The 26,181-nt window shown below is 39.4% G+C and overlaps 2 protein-coding genes across 2 annotated transcripts in view; both read right to left on the minus strand.

Annotated features, from left to right (window-relative positions):
- LOC138030833 (monocarboxylate transporter 10-like) overlaps window positions 1-2,199 on the minus strand; it is a 10,785-nt gene extending 8,586 nt beyond the window's left edge. Inside the window, exon 1 of the mRNA XM_068878698.1 lies at window positions 1,056-2,199. Within this exon, the coding sequence (XP_068734799.1) occupies window positions 1,056-2,199 (1,144 nt within the window). The remainder of the gene's footprint in view (window positions 1-1,055) is intronic.
- Window positions 2,200-5,275: 3,076 nt separating this feature from the next.
- LOC138028627 (monocarboxylate transporter 10-like) lies at window positions 5,276-16,797 on the minus strand. The gene is made up of 4 exons (XM_068876225.1): window positions 16,160-16,797; window positions 10,714-11,297; window positions 9,435-9,804; window positions 5,276-8,842 (listed from the first exon to the last, which is right to left on the minus strand). Exons 1-4 carry the CDS (start codon window positions 16,350-16,352, stop codon window positions 8,202-8,204), a joined length of 1,788 nt encoding a protein of 595 aa, XP_068732326.1. The 5' UTR covers window positions 16,353-16,797; the 3' UTR covers window positions 5,276-8,201.
- Window positions 16,798-26,181: the final 9,384 nt, after the last annotated feature.

Below are 26,181 nucleotides of genomic sequence, written 5' to 3' on the forward strand. Positions count from 1 at the left end.
CAAAAACTGAACATTAGTTAGTTGCCTTGACATACTTCACAATGATAAGCTTTTTATTCGGTGATGTTGTTTTAATTAATATTATTTCACTATTAGGTTTTTCAGTCTTTGAAAGCGCATTAAATCTTCTAAATGCACACATTAAAGTATGAGATGGTGCGGCTGCAATCTTAAGGACGGTGCCTATTGCGTATGCCTATTGCGCATACGTTCTGCGCATCACGAGATACTCGGATTTCCTATCGGCGGTGCTTATTAATACAGGGATATTTTTGCGCGGTTCAAAACTATGCGGAGAAAGCGGAACTTAGCAGGTAACCACGCATTTTTCAGAGATAATTAAGTTTGGATTTGGAAAAGAACGCCATACATTACTTTTTCTTTCAAAGCTTTTTACAAATATTGTTGATTAATTATCTTCGAAAAATGCGTGGTTACCCCCAATTTTGTTTTTGGATTTCAATAACACTTGTTAAGATCTGCTTTTCCCACATAGTCAGTAAACCGCGCAAAAATACCTTTGAATGAGTAGGCACCGGGACTTGTCCCCCACTAATGTGACCCGGGTTCGACTCCCATGCAGACTGCGTGACTGCGTCACGTTGGGTTGTTGACTTCGTTGGTTCTGTTCTCTGCTCTGAGCGTTTTTTCTCCGGGTACTCCGATTTTCCCCTCTCCACAGAAACCAACCTACGATTTGATAAGACTTGATGTGATTTTCTGCACAGTGTCCCCAATTATTGCCTTAACGCTCAGTAAAGTTGACACCTATAAAAACTTCATTAATTCTTCTATCTAGGAAGTCTAGCTGCATGTCATCACAAAGGCAGGACTTTCTTCTCAATCATTTAAGGAGCCCCTGTGTAGGTCTGGCCGGAGTTAAACTCACTCCTGCTACCCCCCTCTGTACTCAGCCAACCGGTTTATATAGTTACTACTAATTTAAGGTAGGGTTGTGGTACAAACCCTGCATGTTCCAGCGAATTCAACAAGAAGACCTATCGTCAGGGAGTCTAATGTAGCAGCAACTATCCGTATAAGCAGAAAAATCTCACCAGTGGCACCTCTCGGAGACTTCAACTCTTTAACCAATTCAGTGTAAACTATTCCTGCCGAGTTTTGCATCCCGAGCACCATAAATTGAACAAGAAATGCGCCAACACAAACGAACCACCCCCAACCCCCGTCGGGATGAGTTTTTGCCAGGATGTGAGTGTTGACTGTGGAAAGGCTGCTTGCTGACGGCTTTCCACTGCTGCTGCTGTCACTGATTTCGGTTTCTATGATTTCTGTGAGGTTATGTGTGAGAACCGATTCCATTTTAGTGACACAGTGTGTATCACTTGTGGAGCACGGTTTAACTTTGTTCTCCGTCGATTCACTCGATTTTGTGATGGTGACATTAAGTGTTTCTCGGAGTACCAAAGGAATATCCTGTAAAATGGGACTCATTGCTTTGGTGTCGTCCGCTTGTCCGTTCAAAGCATTTGTTCTCGGCTCGTTAGGAGATGAATCTTCCGTGGCAACCACAGTATCTTGTGAGACCCTTAATTTAGTTTCCAATTTGTTAATTTCAGGTATTTCGCCCAGCAGTTTTCTTTCTTGATTAGCGGCGTAAGACTCGGGAGCCAATAATTTGTCCTTAACTGAGTGAAGTACATCTTTTACCAGTTTTAGACTGTCGCATACTATTTCTGCCTCCTGTCGATCTTTCAAGACCATATTTATCTTATCGCAAGCGATTGTATAACTTTGTCTTATATCGTCTTTCCCTATGCAAGACAGCTGTCCATTTATTGGGGACAGCTCATTTCCAATTGAATACTCACTGTGGTTGCTTTCTACAGAGTCATCATCACCGTTTGAAGATTTTTGTTTCTCAGGCAGAATTTCTTTCGCTAATAAGTCCTCCCGTTGTTTCAAGTCCCGCTGTTTTTCTTGACATAAGACTAATTCTTTTTGGGTCAGTTTTGACTTCTGCGTCACATCATTTTCATTTTTCTGGATGTTCTCCTCGTTCTCCTGTAGTTCACTGTTTGTTGCATCAATAGTTGTAGTGTTTGATGAACCCCCTTGCGCCACACCTGAGCATCGGCTTCCAGTCCTTGGTGGCTCTGAATAAAAAAGCGCCGGGTCACATTCCAAGCCTGCGTAAACCAGTTCCGTTTTGTGTTTATTTTTTTCATGGTTCTCAGGCATTCTGGAAAAAATAGGTTTTTACAGGCAAGACAAGCTGCCGCTCACTGGCGGGGCAAGCTTTTTGTGTTAAAATCAACTTGGGTGCCTTCTGCTTAAAGGCCTTTGAAACAACCATTTATCGTCCGTTGTTGTTGATGTTGTTGTTGTTGTTGAATTGTGATCTGGAAAAAAAGAGTGATGTTACGGTCAATAAAACTTGGTTGAAGGAACGGAAACTTTCCTTGATAAATTCCGTCATTTTGCAAAATAGACCTTAAAGTGCGAAATAAAGCGTTCAACGTTTGCATGAGTATTTCGATTCAAACAGTATACTCTTATAATTGAAATCCGGATAAACTTTGGATGATGAATTTACTGTTCAAAGGTGATGGATAAAGCTGGGCCAAAACGCGTGTAAGTATTATAAGTAAATTGAATTCGCAAAAACTAATGTTTCACTCCATTCTTGTCCCCATAGCCCTCCGTTTCTTGGTTTTCAGCCATGATCGATGTCACGCGCCCTAGCGACAAAATGGAGCGGACACAAAGGAGCGGGAAATCATGGGTTTCTTTTGCTATTGCTTTAGATTGGGTTAGTCTGTGACGAAATTTTTTGTTACTTCTTTTGTTCATCAGCTTCATTTTTCCAATAATTTTTAAATATGAACTTTGCAAACATGACAAAAACCGTGCTTAACCTTACGGAGATTTGCGCTAGTCAGGCTGTTCTAAATAGGAATTATTTGCGAAAAACAAACATTTACAAGGATTTGAATTTTCAGATGAGTGCATGAATGTAAATGGGAGATTTGCTCGAGTTTTCGAGTAAAAAGGGAAGATAGCGGTGGTCACGTCACAATGCAGTCGACATGTCACCGAACAAAGGGCGGCTTCTGTAATGCAAATTACCGTACTTAAAATGGGGCTGCCACAACATTTAAGCTTCATCATATTTAGAACAGTTGCCTGTTCCAAACGTCGTGCCACTGCCGTGCCGACCTCAAATGAAACTGCCATTTCGATTTAAGCACGGCAGTAGCACCCCGTTTGAAACCATTAAGCGCGGTACGGCTGAATTAGGTTCGGCACGAATACTTAGCACGGCAGGACTTGCCGTGCCGCACGGCAGTAGCACGACTTGGTTTCAAACGGCGTGCTAATTGTTGCGCCGAACTCAATCCATAAATTAATTTAATGTATTTTGCATTATTTGCATACTATTACGCTGGATGGATGGTTTGTTTTGTCTTTTGAATTTGGCGCTACTGTATTAGGTTCGACGTTTGAAACCGCTGCCGTGCCATCGTCGTGCCACTGCCAATCCAAATTCATTTGAGTTCGGCACGGCAGTAGCACGACGTTTGGAACAGGCTTTAGAGCTCACCTCAATGCTATTGCCGCTATACATCAGCCAGTGAGCAGCTAGTCCTGGTTGCACAGGTGATTTGGGAATTATTATATTGTCATGTATTCTAATTGAGTCAATTACACCATGGTTAACCATAAGTGAATGACGTCACATTGGGATTGCTTTTGCAACTTCTAACGGCTCCGTGAAAACTCTTACATTTCAAGATTTCTCGTACGTAAATGAAAAAAATTAAAAACCAACTATATCCTTAGGGGGACCCTTAGGGGCCTTTCACAACAAAACCCGGCAAATGAAAACAGAGACACCAAAATAATGAACCATTTAATCTTCAGTGGGGAGGGGGAGGGGCTGGTAAATGCCTTTAATTAAGGTCCCCGGCCTTGTCCGTATGCCACCGGACCTCTAGACATTTTGTGCTTAGTCTAGCGGTTTTTGTTGAAGAATCTAAGATCCCATTGAAACCCTCTGCTTTCTGTTATCGTTTCGCATTCATTTAAATGAAACCCTACTGGATCAAAAGTTCACTACCTTGACAGTGCAGGTCATTCCTGTACAAATTCTTTCGATGGCGACTATGAGCAATCTCCTATCCAACAATTTTACAAAATGATGGAAAATTAATTGACCGTTGTAATCGGTTTTCTTATAAGCACAAATAAGGGGTACAGGTACGTCTTTTTAAGACGCTGGCCACGACTTGTTCCCTCAAAATTTCATGAAAATTACATGACGGGTGGCTTACATCATACTTTTAAAACAAATGACGAAAAACAAACATTTTATAAAAGCTAACCATTCTTGAACATGTGCGTAGGCTTAAACAGTGTATATCAGTGCTACAAACCCTCAAATGGTCAATTTTGCGTGCATTGGAACGTTTTGCACCGTTGATTTTGGCTTGGGTGACGCGCTGGCTCTAGTCGCTTCAGAAGCGAATTCAGTGGACACACCAAAAACTCAGTAAATACAATTACTTTATTGCTGTCTTACAGAGACCAGAAATCGCAAATAATTCGCGTTAATTTGTTATTTCTTTGTATAAAAGCGGACGCGTGAGGGAGCAGTATTAGCCAGCAACGATAGGATGAAAATCCTCCAATCAACAAACAACATGGGAATGATTCCTGCACATGTTACATAATGTTTACATAATGTACATAAAAGGTAGTGCGGATCGAAATGCACCAATCAAAAACGATCGGTGTTCTACTTTACTGCCGCAATGCTGAAGACCAAAAACAGATCTCGAATCTTGGGTTATGGTGAAGGACATGTGAAATCTTGCCCTCTAAAATATCCGAAAATCAGTGACGAACTGTCGTAAAATATCTAGGGGGAAACCTTGTTTGAAATTGCCCAAAAGCGCGGTAAGTATAGTGAATTTGGACGTGATTGAAGTATAAGTATTAATTTAACCAGATTCCAAAGGCACTGAAAAGGACCTGAATGAATTTGTGAAATGGTATTTGTTGAGGAAAAAGCCTGTATAGGTATTTGAATCATAAGACCAAATAATATTTAGCTTATTCGCAATGCCAACTCCGGCGAGACTGCAAACGTATGAACTTGTGTTACACGTAAAACTTGCTCGGTTTAATTTTAATACCGGTAACCGCATGACTTGGTGCTTTCATTTTATATGTCTACATCATCTCTGATTTCCTTATATCGGTGTCCTGTGGGGCTTAGAAAACACTAGAATAACGTACACTTCAGTGGTCAACCTTTTTTCACTAGAGTGTATTTTAATTCCACAACAATCACGATACACTTAAGCCAACACTCTACATTATCAAGTGAACATTAACTGACTTTGCACACAGACTCCAACTGTATGACACACTGGCCCACAGTTTAGTAAGTTTCACAGGTTTTTACACCGAGGTAAACCCGTAAAATGACTTGAAGATCAATGTTAAACTGGATATTACGTGCGGTGACATCATAACTGTTTGCCATTGGTACTTGGTAGCTTTTAAATCATTGATATCATGGAGTAAGCTGGATTAAAGGAGAGGGAGTGTGCCGATGTTTCTTACTTCCCTTAATGTATAAACAAATGGAAAAAAAAGAAAAGTCCAACTACTTACGCTTTGTTTTTGCAACTCTAAAACAAGTTGCATTTATTTTTTCAATAATGAAACTCTAAAATGAGTTAAGTATACAAAGTAGTTTCTTCAATGTCAAACTATGAAATCCACTCAATCTAAATTATTTGTAAAACACAACATGTAAGTTCCAGGGTTGAATTGTTTGAGACAAGCTTAGCACTAAACCAGTTTAATTGTCATGGCAATGTTTTGGATTTTATCAAATTGAAACCACCAACCTCGCTTCAAATAACTAGCGCCAGAGCTGCATTATGAAAACTGGATTTAGTGAAACCCAAAAGGTTGGTGTCTTTGAAGCCAGCTTAGCCCTTGTCTCCTGGGAGTAAGACTTGACAGATTTTACTCTGTCTAGTTCCAGACGATTTTACTCGTCAATGGCAGCTGGTTGAGGAGTCAATGGGTTTACACAAGATTGAAATTAAAGGATAGAGAGAAAGAGCGTGAGAGTGTTTTATAAACCAAAATAATAATATTAGTTTTCCTCTTCATCTGTAGAAATGAAACTTCATGTAAACTTGAATTTTTTGGGACCTGACTTCTGAAAACAATTTTTTTCTGTTTTATATTCATAAACCTTGTTTTCTCTTGTTTTCAATAAACCTCAAGATCAATCAAAATCCATTGATTTTTACAGTGTTTATCCTGGTTTAGTGCTGACCTTGCTTATACCAACTTGGTCCATCACACCTCCACCAAAATTTCAAAACAATAAATTTCACTCACCATTACACAATACACATTTGCTAAGAATTAAAACAAGTGAACAAGTACATCCAATAAGAAGAACAACTATCTTTTCTAGTTTATGCAATGGGAGTTTCTGAAATCTCTAAAAGATAGCAAAATTCAACAAAATTAGTGTTTTGTCTTATCAAGCCATCAGAACTTCTTCTGCATAGAGTTTTAGGGAATTTTTTTTAAAGCAACAGGGCATCACACAACTTTGACAGTCATCACTAAAAAGAACAACAAATAGCATTCCCCATAAAATAGGACAACTATTTTTAGGAATGAATCTTAATTAATTTAATTTGCATTATCATAAAATCACTTGTAATTTACTAAGAAGCCTATCTCATAGACCAATTCGGCTAACTCAATGTTGTACCCAATTCAAATCCTCTGGGAATAAAACGTTTTGTTCCAAGAATTTCCATATCATTTAAATGTGAATGCTGCATTGTCATGCAAATTCAACACACAAAGAATCTTAACCCCAAGAGATTTGAATTGGGTACAACATTGAGTTAGCCGAATTGGTCTATTGTTGCCCAATCAGAATAAAATGATAATCATTACATGTATATTAACTATGTTGTCATTTACAAATATTTTTAAACTATTGAAACCGGTGGTTACCATAAATATCTTTCCTCAAGAGTTTTACCTTCAAAACAACACAAATATTGTGCGTCCTGAATTGAACAGTTTGTTTTAACAACTTCCTTAGTAGGTGAATATGTGAAAATGCAATATTAACCTAGAATCAAACAATAATAATTATTATTTTCGAAAAGTTTTCAGCTTCACTGTTACTAAAACAAAATTAACATGACATTTGATTAACCTTGAATGCCAAATTGTTTTTTGACAGAATGTGAATCAATTGCGTGAAAGCAACAACCATTGTCAAGTGATAGGACATTCTAATAGCTCTTTGCAAAGTACTTTAACACTTTGAGAACAGTCACACTGTTTTTCAAGGTTCAATGCTGAATGTACTTTAAAACTCACCAAAGGTAAGGATCTTCATTAATTAAGAGGTTTGAATAAAAGGCAGTCTATTGCCACCTGCTCATGTAGCAAACCCCTGTTCATTTTTTTTGCAATTGCTGCCACACTAACATGTATTCACTCAGAGATGATGGCAACCTTTGCCCAAAACTGTCCAATTGAGCCATGTTTTTTTCTGACTAAAAACAGTTGCTTAAATTTTTTTCAGTAGTTAAATAATTTTGGTTTTATTTATGAAGTATTTCCTTGGGACGTCTCCATGGATCCCAATTTTAACTTTGTTTGAAACACCAGAGCATCTGTCAAGTCATGCCATACACACTTAATACGTTACTGACTTGATTAGTCTCAGCCATTTGTTTTTGAGAATGCTGTTTAGTAAATTTTGCCTTTATGTCTGCTACAAATCTAAACTTTCTCCCAGAGGATGAAAGCAAGGATGTTGATTACCTGTGTTTTTAATAAACATGGCATATTGGAAAGTTCATCTTATGTTATAATATAATTTGTGATAAATAATAGTTATTTGTTGAGGACATAATGTTAAGTTAATTCAATTATTAAAAGGTTATTTTCTCTTTGTATTTGGCTTGAATATGCATTGTTCATGGACTGCAACATCAACCCTTACATCACAGAACTAAAATTTGATGTCACAGTTTTTTGTGCTGTACAAGAAGCAGTATCCTTGTGCTTTCCTGTGGCACCTTTTGCGTAAGTATTCTGTCAAGTAAAGAGTTAAGGAATTCTCTATTTGTCATTCAAGGAAAACTATCAGTAAGCGATGATAATGTAGTTACTTCATATTACACAACTGTCTCCTTTCCTACAAAAACACAATTTTCATTGCCAAGTGGTGCAGGTTGTTGTGGGTTGTTGGCAATATGCTGAGGTATGCAGGCAATGCTGCCAAATTCACTCGCAGCAACTTCCTTGGGCATGTCCATGTACCTCCTAACCAGTGAAAACACTGAACTGCTCAGTTCACCTTTCAGCTGAAGCAGCCTACTTCTTCTGACATTAATGGTGTCCACTGACACCAGACAAGTCTCTCGCACATTTGAAATGCTGTTTGTGCTTAGTCCAAGTTTGTTCTTGTTGCTGTGCACACTAAGAGAAGAGAGATGATGACCATTGCTTCCCATACTGTGAAAAGACATAGGTCGACCATCATCTTCTGGTTCTTCAATAATTACCTCAGGTAGTCCTGTGTAAAACCCATTGGACCATTGCAGGTCCTTTTCAGAAATAGTCCTCTTTTCATCAAAATATGTTGCTTTTTCATCAAAGCCACTTTCATCTGCAAGCACAACCCTGCATTTGTCATCCTCCTCTCTGTCAGGCATAAGGAAAGGTATGCCGAACATCATGCATGCTGCAGCCGTTGGTACAGCCCCAGAAATGTAAAAAGCCACTTGATATGAGTTAAAAGCTTGATATATTTTACCTGAAGATAAAAACAAAATATTTTCATTAATGGGGATGTCGGAGACAGTGAGTAATTAACCCATTGACCCCTGGGGTTTCCCCATTGACGAGTAAAATTGTCTTGCGTTAGACAGAGTAAAATATCGGTTTAGGCCGGTTTGGGCGTCAAAGGCTTCGTGAGTGATTAAAGCATTGAGAGTGAGACATACATAAATCATTTCATAGCAAATAGTATCCTAAGGTAAAGGTCTCTTAAATGATAAAACTGTTTTATCATTTAACAGACCTTTACCTTAGGTATGAGGTAAGTCCCTTAAACTATTACACAGACAGTCATCTTCGGGAAAATAAGAGCAATTTCCTTCCTAGGCACATAAAACAATATTGATTGACTTGTTCCACCATTTCAGCCCTGATTCTCTACTTGAGGGTTCCTTTGTTTTTGTATTGGTGATGAAACGTTTTTTTACTGATCTCTAATGAGCCTTAAGGGTAAGGAATAGTCTTCTAAGCGTGGTTGGCAATATTCATTATGGATTGATGTTGAACACAGAGTGGCTGAGTTAAATGTACAAGCTATTGAGTCAATGTTCATGAAACTGTCTACTCACCAGCAATGACAGGACCAACTGTAAGAGGAACAGACTTTAGAGCAAACAGTACACCAACACCATGAGCCATCTTGTCTCTCCCAACAATGTCACCAGTGAGAACAGGAGCTAACAGAACATAACATCCTTCAAAGAAACCAAACATGCTTGCATAGATCACAAGACCAGGATATGATGTTAGAACTGGACAAAGAGTGTTGCTGATGCCAATCATGAGGAAACTAATTTGGTAAAGGTAAAGCCTGTTAACTTTCGGGTGATCAGCCATTTTGCCAAAGATAAGTCGCCCAAAGGTAGATGCAATTGACATAATTCCTATAAGTAATGTGGCCTTGAATGGGTCAATGCCTTCTTCAATGGCAAGACTCACCTATGGAGGTTGGAAATATAAAATGTTACCCTAAGAAATATCATTCATGATCTAAAGGTTGGTTTAATTAAGGAATTTTTTGTGCACTATTGGTCCATTTTAGGTTTCTGGACTCTGATACCTAACCATTGAATGTACTGACAACAATAGTAATATCAATATTAGCAATAGTACCGGGTAATAATAATAATAATAATAATAATAATAATAATAATAATAATAATAATAATAATAATAATAATGTAGGTTCAATAAACATCAAATCAATTTAAAGGAGAATAATAATAATTTTATATTCAAGTTTTATTTATGCTGAAAAACCCTATTGATCAGAGCAGAGAACCAATAAGCTCAACTCACTTGAAAGTGAGGTCAGGGAAATTATCAGTGGTGAATCTATTTAAGTAAACAGTATACATCTTATGTGGCCTCTTCATTTCCACATCTTCTACAGGTTTATTGCAACACATTGCAAAGGCTATGGGTTCAAACCAGGTTCAAGCCTCAATTTTGTTGGCTGTCCTTTCCCTACTGCAAAAGTAACAATGATAACTGTGATGGTTTGAAATATTGACATGATTCTCTCTGTACTTGAAACTAATATTTCTTTGATGTATTAGTCTCTTCATTTTAAAAGTAAAGTCATCTCCACCCTAGCTTGTTTCCATTGGCCAGGTTTCTGAGCAGACGACTAAACAATAGCCCAATGATTATTGGCCCTGCCCTGCATGCAATCTTGAATAAAATTAAAAACATGCAAGCTAGGGGTGGTTCTAACTTTCGAGTCAATGAAAGTCTACAGCATGGGAATCCTTAACTTCCTATAAAACGTTGGGGATTTTAGTTTCCTATACAGGGGCTTTGGTGTAGTGTTATTTGTCTTCAAAACATAAAAGAAATTAAATTTACCAAGTGTACAAATGGCACAAAGTAGCCAAGCATCCAAAGAGCTAATGATGCACACCACAAGATATAGGCTTTGTTCTTGAAAAGATCCCTAAAGCTCTTGAGGAAAGCAAATCTGGATTTCTTCTCTCCAACAGGCTCCTTGTGTGAACTGAGGAAACCAGTGTTGATTGGTCTGTAGATCAAAGCACAGAGCACCACACAGGAGAGCATGCCTGCTGACACTTTCATAGTGGTTCTTAAGCCGAATTGTTGAATCAACTTTTGCAGGACCGGCCCCATACACAGGCTACCCACTCCACTTCCGGATGAAGTGATCCCATTGGCTAACGAGAGCCGCTTGGAGAAGTACTGGCCCAGAATGACAACAGATGGAAAATAGCACATGCTTGCACCAACTCCAAACAAGAAGCCGTAGGTCAAGTCCATTAAGTATATGTTGGTAGCTATGGAGCCAAGAAGGCATCCACTTGCTGCAATCACGCAACCAATCATTGTGGTGACTCGACAGCCCAGCTTTTGACACAGACTGGTTGCTAGGGGCCCAAGCAAGAACATCATGCCATATGTGATGGAACCTACCACAGCTATGGATGGGGAAAAGAAACAAATTTGGGTCAGGTTAGTTTTGTTGTGTAATGTTACAACAATACATTCACCTGTATTTTCTTCTAAGCTGGCAGTCTCTCTTTTAAGCCTGGTTTTCACTATCGACGCAAGCATAAGCACAAGAAGCATACGCAAACTCAGAAGCTTGTTGTTTATTAGAGCCTTTTGTTTGAACAATAGACACTAATTAACAACAAGTAAATGCGCCTGCTTGTTGCTTGTGCTTATGCTTGCGTCGCTAGTGAAAACCAAGCCCTACAGTTCATTACATGCTGTAAGCTGTGAAGAAGCTGAAACCAGTGGGAGACTGCTAGCAGACCAAAAAAGATACAGCCAAGGCGTTTAGCAGGTGAGGCATTATGGCCCTGTTGAGGTTCTTGGTGATGTTTGATAAGTGGTCACTGTGACACATTGTGCATGTTACATATTGTACATAATTACTTAAACTTTTGTTCTTCTGCTTTGTGAGCACGTCTTTTATTTTGATAAGTGTTGTTTTTGGCTTCAAGTTTATGCGTTCACATGGTGCGTTTCATTTAGATCAGGGAATCTCTTGTAGAATTGTTGCAGTCACCAACCAGCTGAATTCTTCCAGTTGAGTTACTTAACACCATCAGTTAAATATGATACTAATTGTGCACACAACGATTCTTTCCTTGCTTTAAGCTGTAAAAATAATTCTTTTTTCCCTTTAAATGAAATTTGTCCGTCAAAGTCAGTGTTTGCTCAGGAAAAAAAGAAACTATTAAAAAGTTGGTTTTACCGAATAACAAATTATTTCTCTCTCAAATGGAAGTCTGGAAAATATTGCTTTTGGCCAAACACGACCTCACTTTTGTCATATAGCCACATGTTTCCACGGATGTCTCATGCATATGAAAGTAAAATCGTGGGGACAAACAAAGCAATTAAATATCTAATAGTCATTAGTCCTTCAAATTCTCTGTTTGGTCAGAAAAACAAACTGTGCACGTACACAAGGAGGTCAAGGTCTCGGTCAAAATGGAAGCCTGGTTTCTGGAAAAAAATGAGTTTAAGCCTGACATGACTTATTCTACTAAACTTTATTCGTGAAAGCTTTCAAGGGAGATGAACACCATTAAAAGAAAACAAACGTGTAACTTTTTAATTAAGGTGTTTCATCTCGATTAGGTTTTTGTGTTTTGTGTAGTTTAGAAATCAACCTCGATTTTGTCCCCAAATTTTCAAAATATAACGTGCTTGCATCCACGAACGAGGAATTCTTGTTTACTTGAAAGCAGCTAAACCACCTTGAATTTTAAAGTAGGTGAAATAACAACATTGATAATTCACAAGGCAGTTGTTGTCATGCAAGCTTTTTGACAGCTCTGCATGACAGCTTGCCGCTGACGCAAAGTAGAAGGGAAGAACAATTGTTCTTTCACAAGTAGTGAGGCTAATTAAACAGATATCAGCGGTTTTGTTTGCTTTGTTTTAATTGCGACAAAAACTAGAAACTGATGTTTAACTCGCTTTGGTAAGGAGATTTGTTAAACGTTTGATTGTCAAGATTTTTATCTCGCTTACTGCTCGTCCAGATAAGTTGGCAACCAAAATAACACCCGTGTGGTGTATAAACAAGCGGTTTTCCGCCGGTATCTTAATTCACTCTTGCCACAAGTTAGGTGGGTTCACGAGACAAACAAACCTCTTTTCTACTTTAAACACAGGCCGCAAATCGCAAAAGACCTCTATATATTTGGTTGCAAGATTTTAAAAGAAGGTGGATAAGACTAGGAATATGAAAGATAACGCGTGTTTGTGTTATTTACGAACTTTTCCATCTACGTTTTGATCTGTCCTGAGTGTGTAAACTCCAACGTCTAGTTTATCTCCCGGAAAACCGAAAACACAAAGATAGCGTCAGAATCGACGAGTAAGTGTTTTGAAACAGCGCGCAATAACAATATTGAATTTGGGAAACCCACTTGAAATTGCAGTCTGTGGGCGACGAATGGAGTTGACCTATCGAGTCAAGTATCAATTAGGCAGGGATCGAATACCTTGAAATAGAAAGCAAAAAAAAAAAAATTCCCATCTAGTGATAAGTGAACGACCATGCCAGTTTTGGAACGTCCACAATGCTGCACAATGTTAATTTCCTTTTCTGTACAAATGTTAAAAAATGAGAGTTTCGCCATACGCCTTAATTGTCTGCATGAGTTTCCACGAAATTTGGTGCTATTTTACCTTCGCACAAAAAAAAACCCCAAGAAAAAAGCTTACATGTACGCTTAGGGGTGTAAATTTCGGATTTTGGTCTCACTTGAGATGTTCTGGGCAAAATGCAATCATATATAGCCGTAAAGGTCTCCTTTAGTGTTGCACGCCAAGAGATATAAAAGTGTATGTATATTTAATCTTTTATATTTCTTCACGGAGGTGAAATTATTAGATGATAATGTCTTTGACATCATTAAAAGTCACTGTATTTTTTTATTTCTCTGTGTTTAAAGATGGTCTCTTTTAGGGGTGTCCACGACCAGATTGGTCTCCTTTACTGGGGTTAATTTAAAATTTTCGACTAGCATCCCTTCCCTTTTTATATGGGAGTGCCCGCCGGGCATGTATCTCTGTTCTCGTCTCGAAAGAAATAGGCCGTGTTATCCTGTTTCCAAAAAATTCGAGAGAGAATGTTTTTGCAAACAAATGAGAAGTGTTCAAGGGGAGAATATTCTGAAATTAAAAACTTGCGAGGGTTTTTCGTTTTACATTTCCCGTTTTTATCTTTGCAGTCTGCTCTGGTTAATACTCTAATCAGTAAAGATACTTTGATGAAGTATCATGACAGTGGCCCGTAATTCCATCACTAAGTATTTCAAGGAAAGAGGAAATGCTACTCCTTCCGATGTTTAAACACTAGGCCCAGCTAGATTAGTGAAATTAAACTCCAATGTTTTTACAACTTTTGTCAACAAACTAGCGACACGTCTGTACTCAATTTCCACGCGTTGTTTTACGCTTTTATATCATGTCAGCCATGTTTTTCAGTCTCAGGTTAATACCCCGTCGCGATATTTTGCGTCGTGGAAACTGTAACAGAGTGCCTTGTAGACCACTTTCGTGAATATAACACTTCCTTGGTTTATTTTCTTTCGCAAAACGGAAACTGCCCCCTGCGGGATTGATCTTGCGGTTGAAACATTACTGGTATTGTATATTACGCGATTACAAACTTCATAAGAAAATTTGCACTCAATGCGGATAAAATGCGGTGTTTAACGTATGAGAGCAATTCGACGCAAAATAAAATAAACTCTGATGCACATCCGCCTCCTCCCCTGGAAAAAAATCCCTGTTTCCAGGGGAGGCGGTCGTACACAGGCAAATCTGCGGGAGAGCTTTTCTCTTCGACCATACACACTGAAGATTTTCGTCAGGACAAATTCTAACTCTACAAAAGCCTGGTTCACTTAGTACTTCACTCTTCAACACGACCCACACCTCAATGGACGTTTAAGGGTAACGCGATACATTGAGAATTTTTCATGCAGTATTTTATTTCAAAGGGAGTCTATGAAGATAAATCTGGTAATATGTACAATTTTTAACCGGAATTGATGATGACTTGGCAAGTTTTTTGCCATTCTTTAAGGCCGTATCCTGTCCAAGTAACGCATGCAGTCTAATGATTCGATTATCAGTCTAATGATTCGATTATCAGCAGGCCTCATAGTACGTATGTAGCGAGACTGTCTTGTCGACCAGATTTCCTGCGAAAAGCAATGCTCTTCCGATCGATGTTAAGAGCTACGACCGAAACTAGTTGGTTGCCGATTAAGTACGCGGCTAAAGCGCATCCTTATGACGACAACGAATCCAAAAGTTATTTGCCCAACGATGACACAACCTTTAAACTGATGCAAATCAGCTCGAATGAGCTCGCCACAATGGCGGTATTTACCAAGTGTGTGGTGTTGCTTGCAACATAACTGTAAACATGGCGATTCCAAGCCGTCAGAAAGCGACCTTAAATACCAAATTTGCGAGCTTTGTGTCACGAAATTCAAAGTGGCTTCGAAATTTCAGTGTCGATTCAGTGGGTGTGCGTGGAGGTTTGGTTAGAAGGTGATGGAAAACCCCTAAAAATTATGCAAATCCCTTCGAGTTGTTTTTATTGGCTGAGTATCAAGTAAAACAGGTTTTTGACAAAAGTTTGACATCTGATGTCACATGTGACAATGAAGAGCAAACCGGCACGAAAATTTTTTTGAGAGGCGAAAGATTCTGCTCTAAAAAAACTGAAATTAATTCCGAATGAAAACCGCGAGTCCTTCAAATAACTCATCCACCTTCCTCACCCCGAATTGTACATTACATCTAGAGGTAGCTTTATGGCAAAATAAATCCGAAAATCATACGCAATACGTTTCGTGTTCGACTCGCTGAACAAAATCTATGCCTCCTACGAGGCCAAATCCAACATTTCTTTCCACCCAGTGCCATTCAGGAGACAGCGCGATTAATGTAATTTCATGAACAGTGTAAACGGTAATTTTTGGAGTTAAGGAAAATTTTCCATGCCTAAAAGGCAAAGGAAAGATGAGCCAGCTTTTAATTTCCTACCGACCAATATAGATTAGTGCAAAACGGAACCTGTGGCAACATCTTGGAGTGTCGGTGGAAGCTTAGTTTTGCTTTTAGTGGCCGTTCTTACGATGAAACCGATAAAACTGCAAATCTCTAACCCACTAGTCATTCTTGTACGAAAGATTATTGAAAGGTGGTACAATACAAGCTGAACACTCATTTGCATGTTGTTTTTGTGCTTAAAGGTATTGTGAATTAATCGGAGAAAGGAAAATCGTATGCAGCCTACCTGCGTCGGCTTTTCCAATCTTGAACTCCGCCAGTAGCTCCACGTAAATCACCCCAAAATTATTCATTATTCCCAGAACGATAAACTGTGTTGTGAATGTAGCCATACAGACAAACCAGCCCCATCCACCATCGGGAAAGGGAACTATTATTTCTGGCTTTTCGTCCATCGATTTTTTCTTGCAGCAAACCATCTTTGTTGCTAAGGGTTGGATTTAAGAAGAACTTGATGTGGTTGTCTCTTATCCCTTCTTGTTTCTTAACTGGGCTTCTCCTTCACCGACGAGTGCCGACTCGCTTCGACCTCCTCTGCAGATCTTTCAGGAGTATTCTTGACCCGGGGCTCGCGTCGAGTGCCAACATTTGGAAGCGAGCGGATGTGCTGAAGATTCAAACGGGGTTCCTTATTTGGTCCGATGACGTAGATATTTTCAGTCTGTATCCGTTGTCACTGATTGGTTAATCACTTAAGTTTACCGTTACCGGCAGTACCGATTTCATAAATAAGCGTAACACAACGTAGTTTCAGCTGCCAACTTGTCATTTCTCTCTTGTTGCCGTTGATTTACATTTTAGAAATGATTGATTATCTTTGTTTGCTTGAAGATCTATGTCGATCAAAAATGGTCTTGACAGGTGCTCTTCTGAATGTCCCGATCCTTTAAAGTGGAAACTTGAACTCCCTTATCTGACTGTTGAATATATCGCATTCTTGTTTCCGACACGTGTGGGGAACATGTTTATCGACCTTTGGTCACGAATTGAAGGGCGAAGCAAGATGGCCCCATTTTGACGTTTCAATCAAGGCTCAGTTTGTTGATAGAATTGTTCAGTTACGACGTATGATTTGTAACGTTTTTTAAAGTTGTTGGCTCTTTATTTTCCATGGCTTCTCGGTGCACGCTGCCTGACTGATATAATTACGCTTAAACCAGTAGCACTATGTTTGTCGACACGGAAAAACAAATCCATCATCGCGGGAACTTTTATTTATCATTTTAGGTTCAGCTCAAATAGCAGAATTCTGCGGAAATTCCAGATCTCTGTCATATTACAGAAAATTTTTTTTTTTTTCAACCACTACAATGCACAACAAAAGGTCATTTTAAAGATTTTAAGCAAGTCATTTATATTCAAGCGAAAGTCTGTTTTATTCTTTTAAATTCATAATGATAGATCATTAATGTTTATCTTGTAAACCATTTTTTGGGCTTATGTTTCTAATTTTATGATTGAGCAGGGAAATTGTGATTTGATCCATCTGTTATTTTAAAGAAAGCTGTGAGAGTGGGATTATCATCTGTAACAAAGCAGCTTCTTTGGGATTGTTTTTTTGGTGAATTCACTCCATCGCAAGATATCGTGCTTAAATAGCAGAGGTCAACTACACAATACGTTAAATTAAGCACTTTAACAACTCATCCATTGAAGAACTGGGAAAAAAGGTTTTTTTTTAATGACGTTGGAGAATAACTTATATTTAACCACAGATCTTTGAAAGCTTGTGGCTTTTGGACTGGCTTCTATCCCAAGAATACGACTTAAAGGAACGGCACCTGTAAGGTGAAGGGAGGCAGTCAGCTTGGGAGTTTGAGGCTTCTTGTTTGAACTTGCCCGTAGAAAACAAAGGCAAAAACAAAAAGAGGCACAACCAAATTAGATTTTAAAATCATTCGACCAGTCATCCATGCATACAAGAACATTAAGAGCATCTTGTGATGGATGGGCGACATGAAATGAAGCCACCGCACAGGTTCTCTCTTCTGTTTTTCCTTGTTGTTCTTATTATAATTTCATTTCTCATTAACGTGTAGTGTACAAAAATGTGCTCTCTTGGAAATTACATTTATTTTGATCAAGAACCCCTCTGAATGCCGTAACCAGCAGGGATAGAGATCACCTCACGAGTTTCCTTATTTGACCTTGGGTGTATTTTTGAATATGACACCATCTTTCATGATCACTGATCTGCTAAACTTAATCTATAATTATGCACCAGAGATAACATCAAAATAGTGACAAATTGGGAAAATTCATGACCGTTATACAACGTGCCTTTTTGGTAAAAACCAGCATGCCTCTTCAGGCTATTCTCCGAGCCCATGATTAAGGAAACGGAATGCGCCGTTACTCAAGATTAGTTGGAAAGAAGAAGCAAGTTGTTTCCTTTCTCAACTGTTCCCGTGTAAATGGGTTTGTCTACTTTTTCGCTGACTCATTTCAATTCAGGTAGAATTTATCCCTCCCTGACCAGAGAACCATTTCCCATTGATGACAACACATCCCGCCTCTGATCAATTGTCACTCTAAACACACGCTGAGAATATTATTAACACAGTGCCTTGTGCATCAAATGCTGAGATGAGCGCAGTAGTTACTCTTTTATGATCTTAAATGTTCTCACACGCTGGTGGCCAGTGGGGGGTACAAGGGTTATTTTTGGATGAATACGGGTCCACGCAGATTCCTTTTTGTCGTCAAAGGGTGTAACTCGGTTATCTTTTGTTTCTCAACTTGGTACAGAATTTTAAGAGGGATGTGAAATTAGGGAAATAGAATTTTGCGTAGAAATCTCGGCAGAGTTGGTTTTATTTCATGTTTCGAATTGCAATTATCAAATCGTTTTTTTGTCCCCGCTCAAGTTAGGCTAGGGCGTGTGATTCAAGGTTAGCTTTGACTTCTAGCTTACTAATTTTGTTCTGCGTTTTTCATTCAAATTTTTAGCAGCGATTGTACATGGCCGACTCATTTGCCTCGGGCCAGTGGCAGATTTCCCTCTCTTCAGGTTATGTAAAAATTTGTAATGTTAACTCGTGACAGAAGATTCCCGAGAGCACGAGCCACAAGTGTGTAAGCTTGTTTTTGTCTGAGATACAAAGAGGATGACTTCCGGTCTCTATTCCCTCAGAATTTGGAGAATAAAAATAAAGTATGAGGAAAAGTAATTACTTTAGTGCCAAATATATTCAGCTGTGGGGCTCGAACTAATGTGGAGAGCGACTGGGAGGAGGGTTCAGTAACTGATCTGTTCAATCCCACTTAGTACAATGTACATGAACGGATCAGCTGATCACCGCTTTCATTACGTGGGTCCTAAATCTGGAAGACGTTTCCGTCATTTAGTTCGCAGAAAAAAAGAAAAGGTTCGGTAAAACTTGAAAAGTGATAGATCAATACTGCCACGTTTGTTTTGCAACGAATTTCTCGGGTATTACTTTTGGAAAGCCAACGGCTTTCGGAAAATGGGCGTGCGCTCCAAAGTACTCATTATTCTGATGTCTAACACAGCAGTGGTATTAACTCATATTTAAACCCGTCTTATTATTTCATGGTCGTCACTTACGTTGGCACGTGATCTTAAATAATCATGACATTGACTTGGAACACTACGTTGTAGGCGTTCTCCACGTGAACTGGGTGCGCATGAAGTGGTGCTTCTAGTCATGGATCTGAGTCAAATTCGTTTTTAAGCATTACGAAGTAGATTTTTTTAGAATTCTGTCATCCCTGCCCTTTCTTAAATGGCTATTACTGAAGTAATTTCTCCGAGTGATATTTCGCGGACTGCGCAAAATAGCTTTTTTGTTCGGTAGATTAAAAAGCGGTACGTGACTTACGGCTGTCTTTCCGAGAAAATGCTCTGTTCGAAATTCGTGACCCTTGTCAGCGACTTACAAAAAAGGTTGGACTTTTTCATGGTGGTCAAGTACAAAAATAATCATGTTTTTGTTTGCCCTACGATTTGTTCCCTTATGAACTAAATCGTTGATACAAAAGTCTCGACTGCATACTACTACTCTTCATCAGCCAATGACATCAATGGGATTGGAAGCTTTTTTTTAAGAGTGCATCAGTTTTCATTCATTTAACAGTTTTTGCAAAGTGTACACCCAGTGTAGTCACCTTGTCATGAACTAGTGTAAAGGCTTGTAAAGGCCCAGTTTGTATTTCGATCCGAAGAACTGCTCAGTCTCAGTTGGGTTTTTTCCGGGATATGCTCGCATAACCTTCTGTGTTCTCATCCTGAGCTGCAGCAGCATGTTATGCAACAAAGAATGAACTAATGTGTAGCGTCGGAGTTTCATTTACTTTAAAGAGAAATTTCCGTTGAAAATACCCCTTCATTTCCAATTGATCTTCGGAATGGCGATCAATATCCTCTTCTTCAGAAGCCACTGGCTCTCCATCCGCGCTCCCTGTCTCCCGGAGCAATTAGGATCTTCTTCTTTTGTCACAGGCGTGTGGTAATATTTGTATCATTCAGAAATTATGATATTTCGGATCAGTTCAAGTTGTCAAAATGGGGCTCAGATAGAGTTGGACCACCGTGCGCACGCCGAGTCTTGCTTTCTTTGGAATGAGTATAACTAACCATGAAAGACCTGCTGGCCTAAGTCTCAGTCCGCGTCATTGGCACTGGCAATATACTCTGGAAAGAGTTTGCTCATTGACATTGTTAACTACCTCTTTTTTTGCATGCCCGCCTGGTATTTGAACTGTGATAATCGTTTCCCTTTAGGAGTCATGCTTCAGCTTTGTGAGCTCTGAAATCCTTCAAAGAGAAGCCCTACTATCAGTCTTCTATTGTAACTCCTCGTTGTTTTAGAAATTGCACCATGCTGTTTGAATAAGATCTTTAGTTATGGGTTCTGATGCGTGTGTAAACCTCCTACCCCTGGGTACTGTTAGATTTTTTCCCGGGTTCAAGGAAACACGGTGGCAAGCGTGGTCGGCTCTTCTTTCACTTAAAGAATAGCGTTTCAGTGAAAAAAACTTAACACCGCTTTCTGAACACCCTGCCATAGGTTTAACCTACAAAACCTATACCCGCGCCTATCCACTCCAAACATAAAGTTTTTAACCACGTATCCCGCCTTTTTGAGGGTATACCTCCGGAAGAGGTGAGGGTATTCCGCAGTTGACCCAGAACTAAATACTCCTGGTACCGGGTATAGATAGCACAGTTTTGTGTTGTTGTTGTCGGTCAAATCTACCCTGCGAGCAGAGTCACTTTCCATCTTCCTAGACTTACTTAGGAAGATCGAAAGAGACTCTGCTCGCAGGTTAGGTCAAATCCGGTTTCAGGTTGAATATGCACTCTACCTAGTAGCAGCTATCAGCCCCCCCAAAAGGATTGAAAACGCTTGTACCTTCCGTCTAGCTCTGTCTTATGCGTATGACGCGTATTATCTCAGGTTTCTGTATTCATACACTGGTCCATTCAGTCTCAACGTTACAACATGGTAAGGGAGCAAAGGACTGTACTATGCATTAACCGCGGGTAATCAAACTCGGGACCTCCAGATCAGTAGTCCGGTCCTGTGTCTTCCAACACACTACAACAACGAACTCGCTCAGCCCAACACAATTCTTTTCATTATTTACTTTTCTGTAACAAGTCAATTGATATCCAAAATTAATCCTAACCTGACCCTAATTTTTCTCAAGGCTTAATTTAGGCTCCAAAAGAAGTTTCTTCAATTCATCTGAGTGCGTATTCAATCAAGGTAAAATGAGGATCACCAATTTAACCTGGGCAAAAACGGATTCAACCTTAACACGGATTTTACCGGCAACATTGCCGCTTTGACCATCTTTATTTGCGCCGTTGAAACACCCCGGTTCGAAAACAAAGCACTGGTGAACGGAATAGGCCAATTTCGAATTGTGCAGCAACAAAAGAATAGAGTCGAGGTTCAGGGGAATAATCTGCCTTTTTGTTTTGTTAAAAACAAAGGAAAATGCAAATTATTCCCTTGAACCTCGACTCTTTTCTTTTGTTGCCGAAACAAGCCTATTCGGATTTGCAAAATTTAGAAGATGACGCGGAGAATATACTTGGGAAATAATAGACCACTTTCAATATATTAAAATTCAGCTTGAAAGAGAGGTTTAGAGGACAAAGGAAAGTGGATGATATGCTAGTATCTTTCATTCATTGCAACTTGTTTCTATTGTTTTTGTCCTTATCGCCACACTATCAAGCTGAAATATTGATATCTCGAAAATGACCTATTTGGCCTACTACGGTGTCCGAGAGTGGCCATTAAAAGTGAGAACTCAAATTCAAAAATCTAGCCTACAGTGTGGCTTCAAACATAGTTCAAAGGAAGGAAGCAAGGTCTGCCTCGCGTGTCAATTAACTGGTCTGCTTCTAACAACAGGATCTACCCTTGGTGTAGCAAAAGCCCCTTTAATCAGGAAGAATTCTCCTATTAACTATGTTCGAAGTGACTTTGGGTTTTCTAAAGGAGATGATCTGAAAGATCCACAGGGCGGGCCATTCTCACCTTCTTTGTCAGTTAATTTCCGGTCAAATGTTTGCAAACGGATGAAAAACAGACGTGGCCTTTTTACCATTTCGAAGCGAAACTATTTTGCGAACGTCGAAATTAGTATCACGTAAATGCCATACCGTGTTGGCGTTTGCTTTTGTGGGAGTTTGAACCATTTCAGAGAAACATGAACGAAACGCGTACCTCTTAAAATGTTTAAAATTGCACCGTCACGTCCCAAAAGGCAGAGTTAACGAAGTGTCTGATGCTATATACCGGAAGTTCCTGTTTATCCTTCTTGTGAGTCAAACGTGTAACAGTCCTGGTTTCCTTGTCGGAAACGCTTAATAAGATACTGTTGTCATCGGAACACGTTTCATAGTGTCAGGCCAAGACGAGTACTCGGTGGAAAATGCGGGAAATCCTCAGACTATGTGCTAACTATATCCGTGAAAATAAGACGAACGTTTTCCTTTTCTCTTGTGATATATATCTTTGGCTTGGCTGTCATGTACGCGCAGTTATAGCAATTAAGATTAAAGTAACTTCAGAATACCAGGCCACTATTGTGTTCTTGCAGCGTCATTGTAGCGGCATCGTTTGAAGAACGAGGTATACTGCGTGCAATAGTACACGCTATTCACATGCAAATTAGTGGCCGGGTATTCCGACTGCAGTTTGGCCATGAACATTGCTGACTTTTTGGTTACAGAGGGCAAAGATTCAGTTGACAAGAAAGTTGGGAAGTCAGATGATTATTTTGGTTGTCGGAAACTAGCGAAACTGAATTGCGTGTTTCTTCTGTGATTTTCTTTTATTTTTTGTTTGAGGAAGATGACTACGTGTTTGGCACTTTTAACCTGACCTACACTGTCTAACGCCAGACGATTTTACTCGTCAATGGGGAACCCGTGGGAGTATGGGAGTCAATGGGTTAATCACTCATTGGAAACCTATGTACCCATTAATATTACCTTTGATCAGCTGGGAAAAAGCACGTTTTGTCGCATGCAATTGAAAATCACCGACTCTATGTTCTTCTTCTGTCGACAAGCAAAGTTTGGTCAATTAGTGGACACAATGTCACTCTAGTTAGTTTACATTCTCTCATGCGTTTCGAATACGTCTGATTGGCTGATATAATCGAACTAAATTTTCGAAAATTCGGAAAACTTTCGAATTATTTTTCCCGAAAGTGTCTCGTTCCATTAAATTTCCAACCGAAATTTTTGAAAATTTCGTAGAATTCAAAGTGGCCCAGGACAGCAATCTCTTTAGTCAATCAAAAATCACCGCAGCAAATGCATTTTTCAGCCGAGTGCCGCGGGAATTTCATACTAAGCGAAAGTGGCCGTCACAATACTGAGTAGCTGCAAAGAGCCTGGGAAAAAAACAGGATTCAAACCATTGATCGTGAGATTGCAGTGCATTTGCTCTACCCTCTGAGCTATGGGTGTGTTAAATTCCTCATATATATAGTATCTCATATATTCTCTATCACACAATCACCTATTACGGGATATAATACCACGTAGCAAGCGTCCAGCTCCGAGTTGGTTTGATAGCGGCTCAGATGGTAGACCAATCACACTGGGCCAGGGGTTCGAGTCCCATCCGAGCCGGGGAGCCTGGATTTCTTTCAGGCTTCTCTGCACTTGCTCGAGTTTATTTGTATAACAACTTCATTTGCACAAGAAAACAAAGGAAATAAATGCAAATAGGGTGCCAATATGAAAGAATTTAATCTTCATGAAAAAGCTAGCCTGCGGGGCAGGCGTTCGAAGGGGAATCAGCGGGAGGACGAGGAAAACTGACCGGAAAAACTGACTTTCACTGCAAAATTAAAGAGACTTTGTTCATTCAAGAGCTAAAGCCTTCCTTAATGTCAATATTAGTAGTAAGAAGTTATTGCTGTTTTAGCCATTACTTCTCATTATGTCTAGACACGTACTGCTGCAGATAATTTTTCTCAGTCTAGGTTCCAGACCTCTAATGTTTACGATATATATATAGTTTTTAAAAATTGTAACTGTCACTTTTGAAAATGTATGTTGACTAGCATACGAAACGTCAAGTTTTATAAAAATGCGTTGGAATACAATGTTTATCACCGCTGTTTGTGTTATTTTCTTAATCAAGCTACGATGGCCTAAGAACAAGAGTTTTTTGGACGACGAGGATATGTATATAAACTATATTAAAAGATCTATGACATAAGTAATCTATGCCAGTACGATGTAGATTCACTATTGAGCAGCTTGTACAGACGCCTCTTGAAAATATCAACTTTGTCCTCTTCTCTCGCCCCTTTGGCGAGTTTGGGCGCGGAGGCGGGCTGACACTTCAGACTAAAGCACTTGAAACATATGAGAAAGTCGAGGAATAGTATTTTGAAGCAAGACAAAGTCATGCAATTTGGACCATTGCCTAAGTAAGTGGATCCCATGCTCAGTTTAGGAAGTCGGAAAAAGTTCAACCCTACAACAACAACAACAAAAAAAGGAAACAAGATTACATGATACCATATATTGCAACATCTTACGCATCTTGGTCATGCAGCCTTGGGTGGCAGCGACTTCCCTTATTGTTGACCTTGACTGAGGCCAATGAGTGACAAACATGCACTTTGATTGAAGTCATATGCGACGTGTCGTACTAAAACGTATAATCTTGGACAGCTTAAAATGGAAGAGAAATGCTCCCTTCCCCCTAAATCGAGGGATGACGCCGCGTGAATCCATGGCCAGAACGCGCCATTTTCCCATCTTTTTTTTTTTGGGGGGGGGGGGGGGGGGCAGGAGTGGTCTCATGGTCCATTTAACCTATCCATGTAGATCAGCAGTTTTATTTGTCGTGTTTGTGCTTTTCAAAATAGACGATACAGCTCAAAGGAAATAAGAAAATAATGGGCATTTGGCTTACAATAGTGTGAGGTGAAAAAAAAACCACATTACCGAGGTATCAACAGTTTCTTTTATAACTAACTGAATACTACATGTTATTTTACGTGGTTTAGAAAGGTTGACCCTGTTCAAAGACTTCTATCTTTAGATGTGTAGAGTTTATAAATAAAGTTGCCTGAGGTATGAAATTCACAATTGGTATGTGCCTTTTGAGTGTATAGTATGCAAGACATCCAAAGAAGATTTAAGCGGCTTTGATCACAAGTCTGAAAAACAGCCAGAGGCTCGTTAACGCTTTTAAGAGCTGGTCTCTTCACAATGCGAAAAAACAGCCAAGAGAAGTACTTATGGTGGCGTGATTTCTCGGATTAGACAGTAGCTCTTGGATGAGCACAGCCCTCGTAACACGCACTGGCATGTTGGGTTCGATCGAGAACAGTCCCCCAGTCACGCAAGGTTAACTTTGCAAGTAAAACTCGCGGTTCTGGAATTTTATAACTTACTGAATTTCCGAATACTGTGAATACGAGAAGACTGGGGAAACTTTGAGTTAGGCAATGCACAAATAGGAGGTGCGATATTGCACAAAAGAGTGAATCTTCCTTTTGACGTTTTGGTAAACGAAAATGACTCAGTATTGAAACGCCTATAATAGTGACGAAAGTAGGACTAGTTAAATAAACTTTTAAAATCAGTTTTAACTATCTTGCTGTATGTTGTCATCTGCTGTCATTCACTTGTATTCCTGCTCGCATCTGCCGTTTAATTTATTTCCTTTTACCTGTACCGCTCTCATGACCTTGGCCTTTGCTTGTGAAAATAACTCAGTCGTCTATAAGTAAGTT

The sequence above is a fragment of the Montipora capricornis genome, chromosome 13 (assembly GCF_036669925.1).
Source record: "Montipora capricornis isolate CH-2021 chromosome 13, ASM3666992v2, whole genome shotgun sequence".
Lineage (NCBI taxonomy): Eukaryota > Metazoa > Cnidaria > Anthozoa > Scleractinia > Acroporidae > Montipora > Montipora capricornis.

Bases quoted from the DNA above. Each gene is read 5' to 3' on its own strand.
- LOC138028627 (XM_068876225.1), bottom strand. From the start codon at position 16,352: ATGGTTTGCTGCAAGAAAAAATCGATGGACGAAAAGCCAGAAATAATA. The intron at 11,298-16,159 runs GTAGGCTGCATA...CCCCATCCATAG, and splicing joins GATTGGAAAAGCCGACGCAG to CTGTGGTAGGTTCCATCACA. The intron at 8,843-9,434 runs GTGAGTAGACAG...TTTTATCTTCAG, and splicing joins AGTTGGTCCTGTCATTGCTG to GTAAAATATATCAAGCTTTT.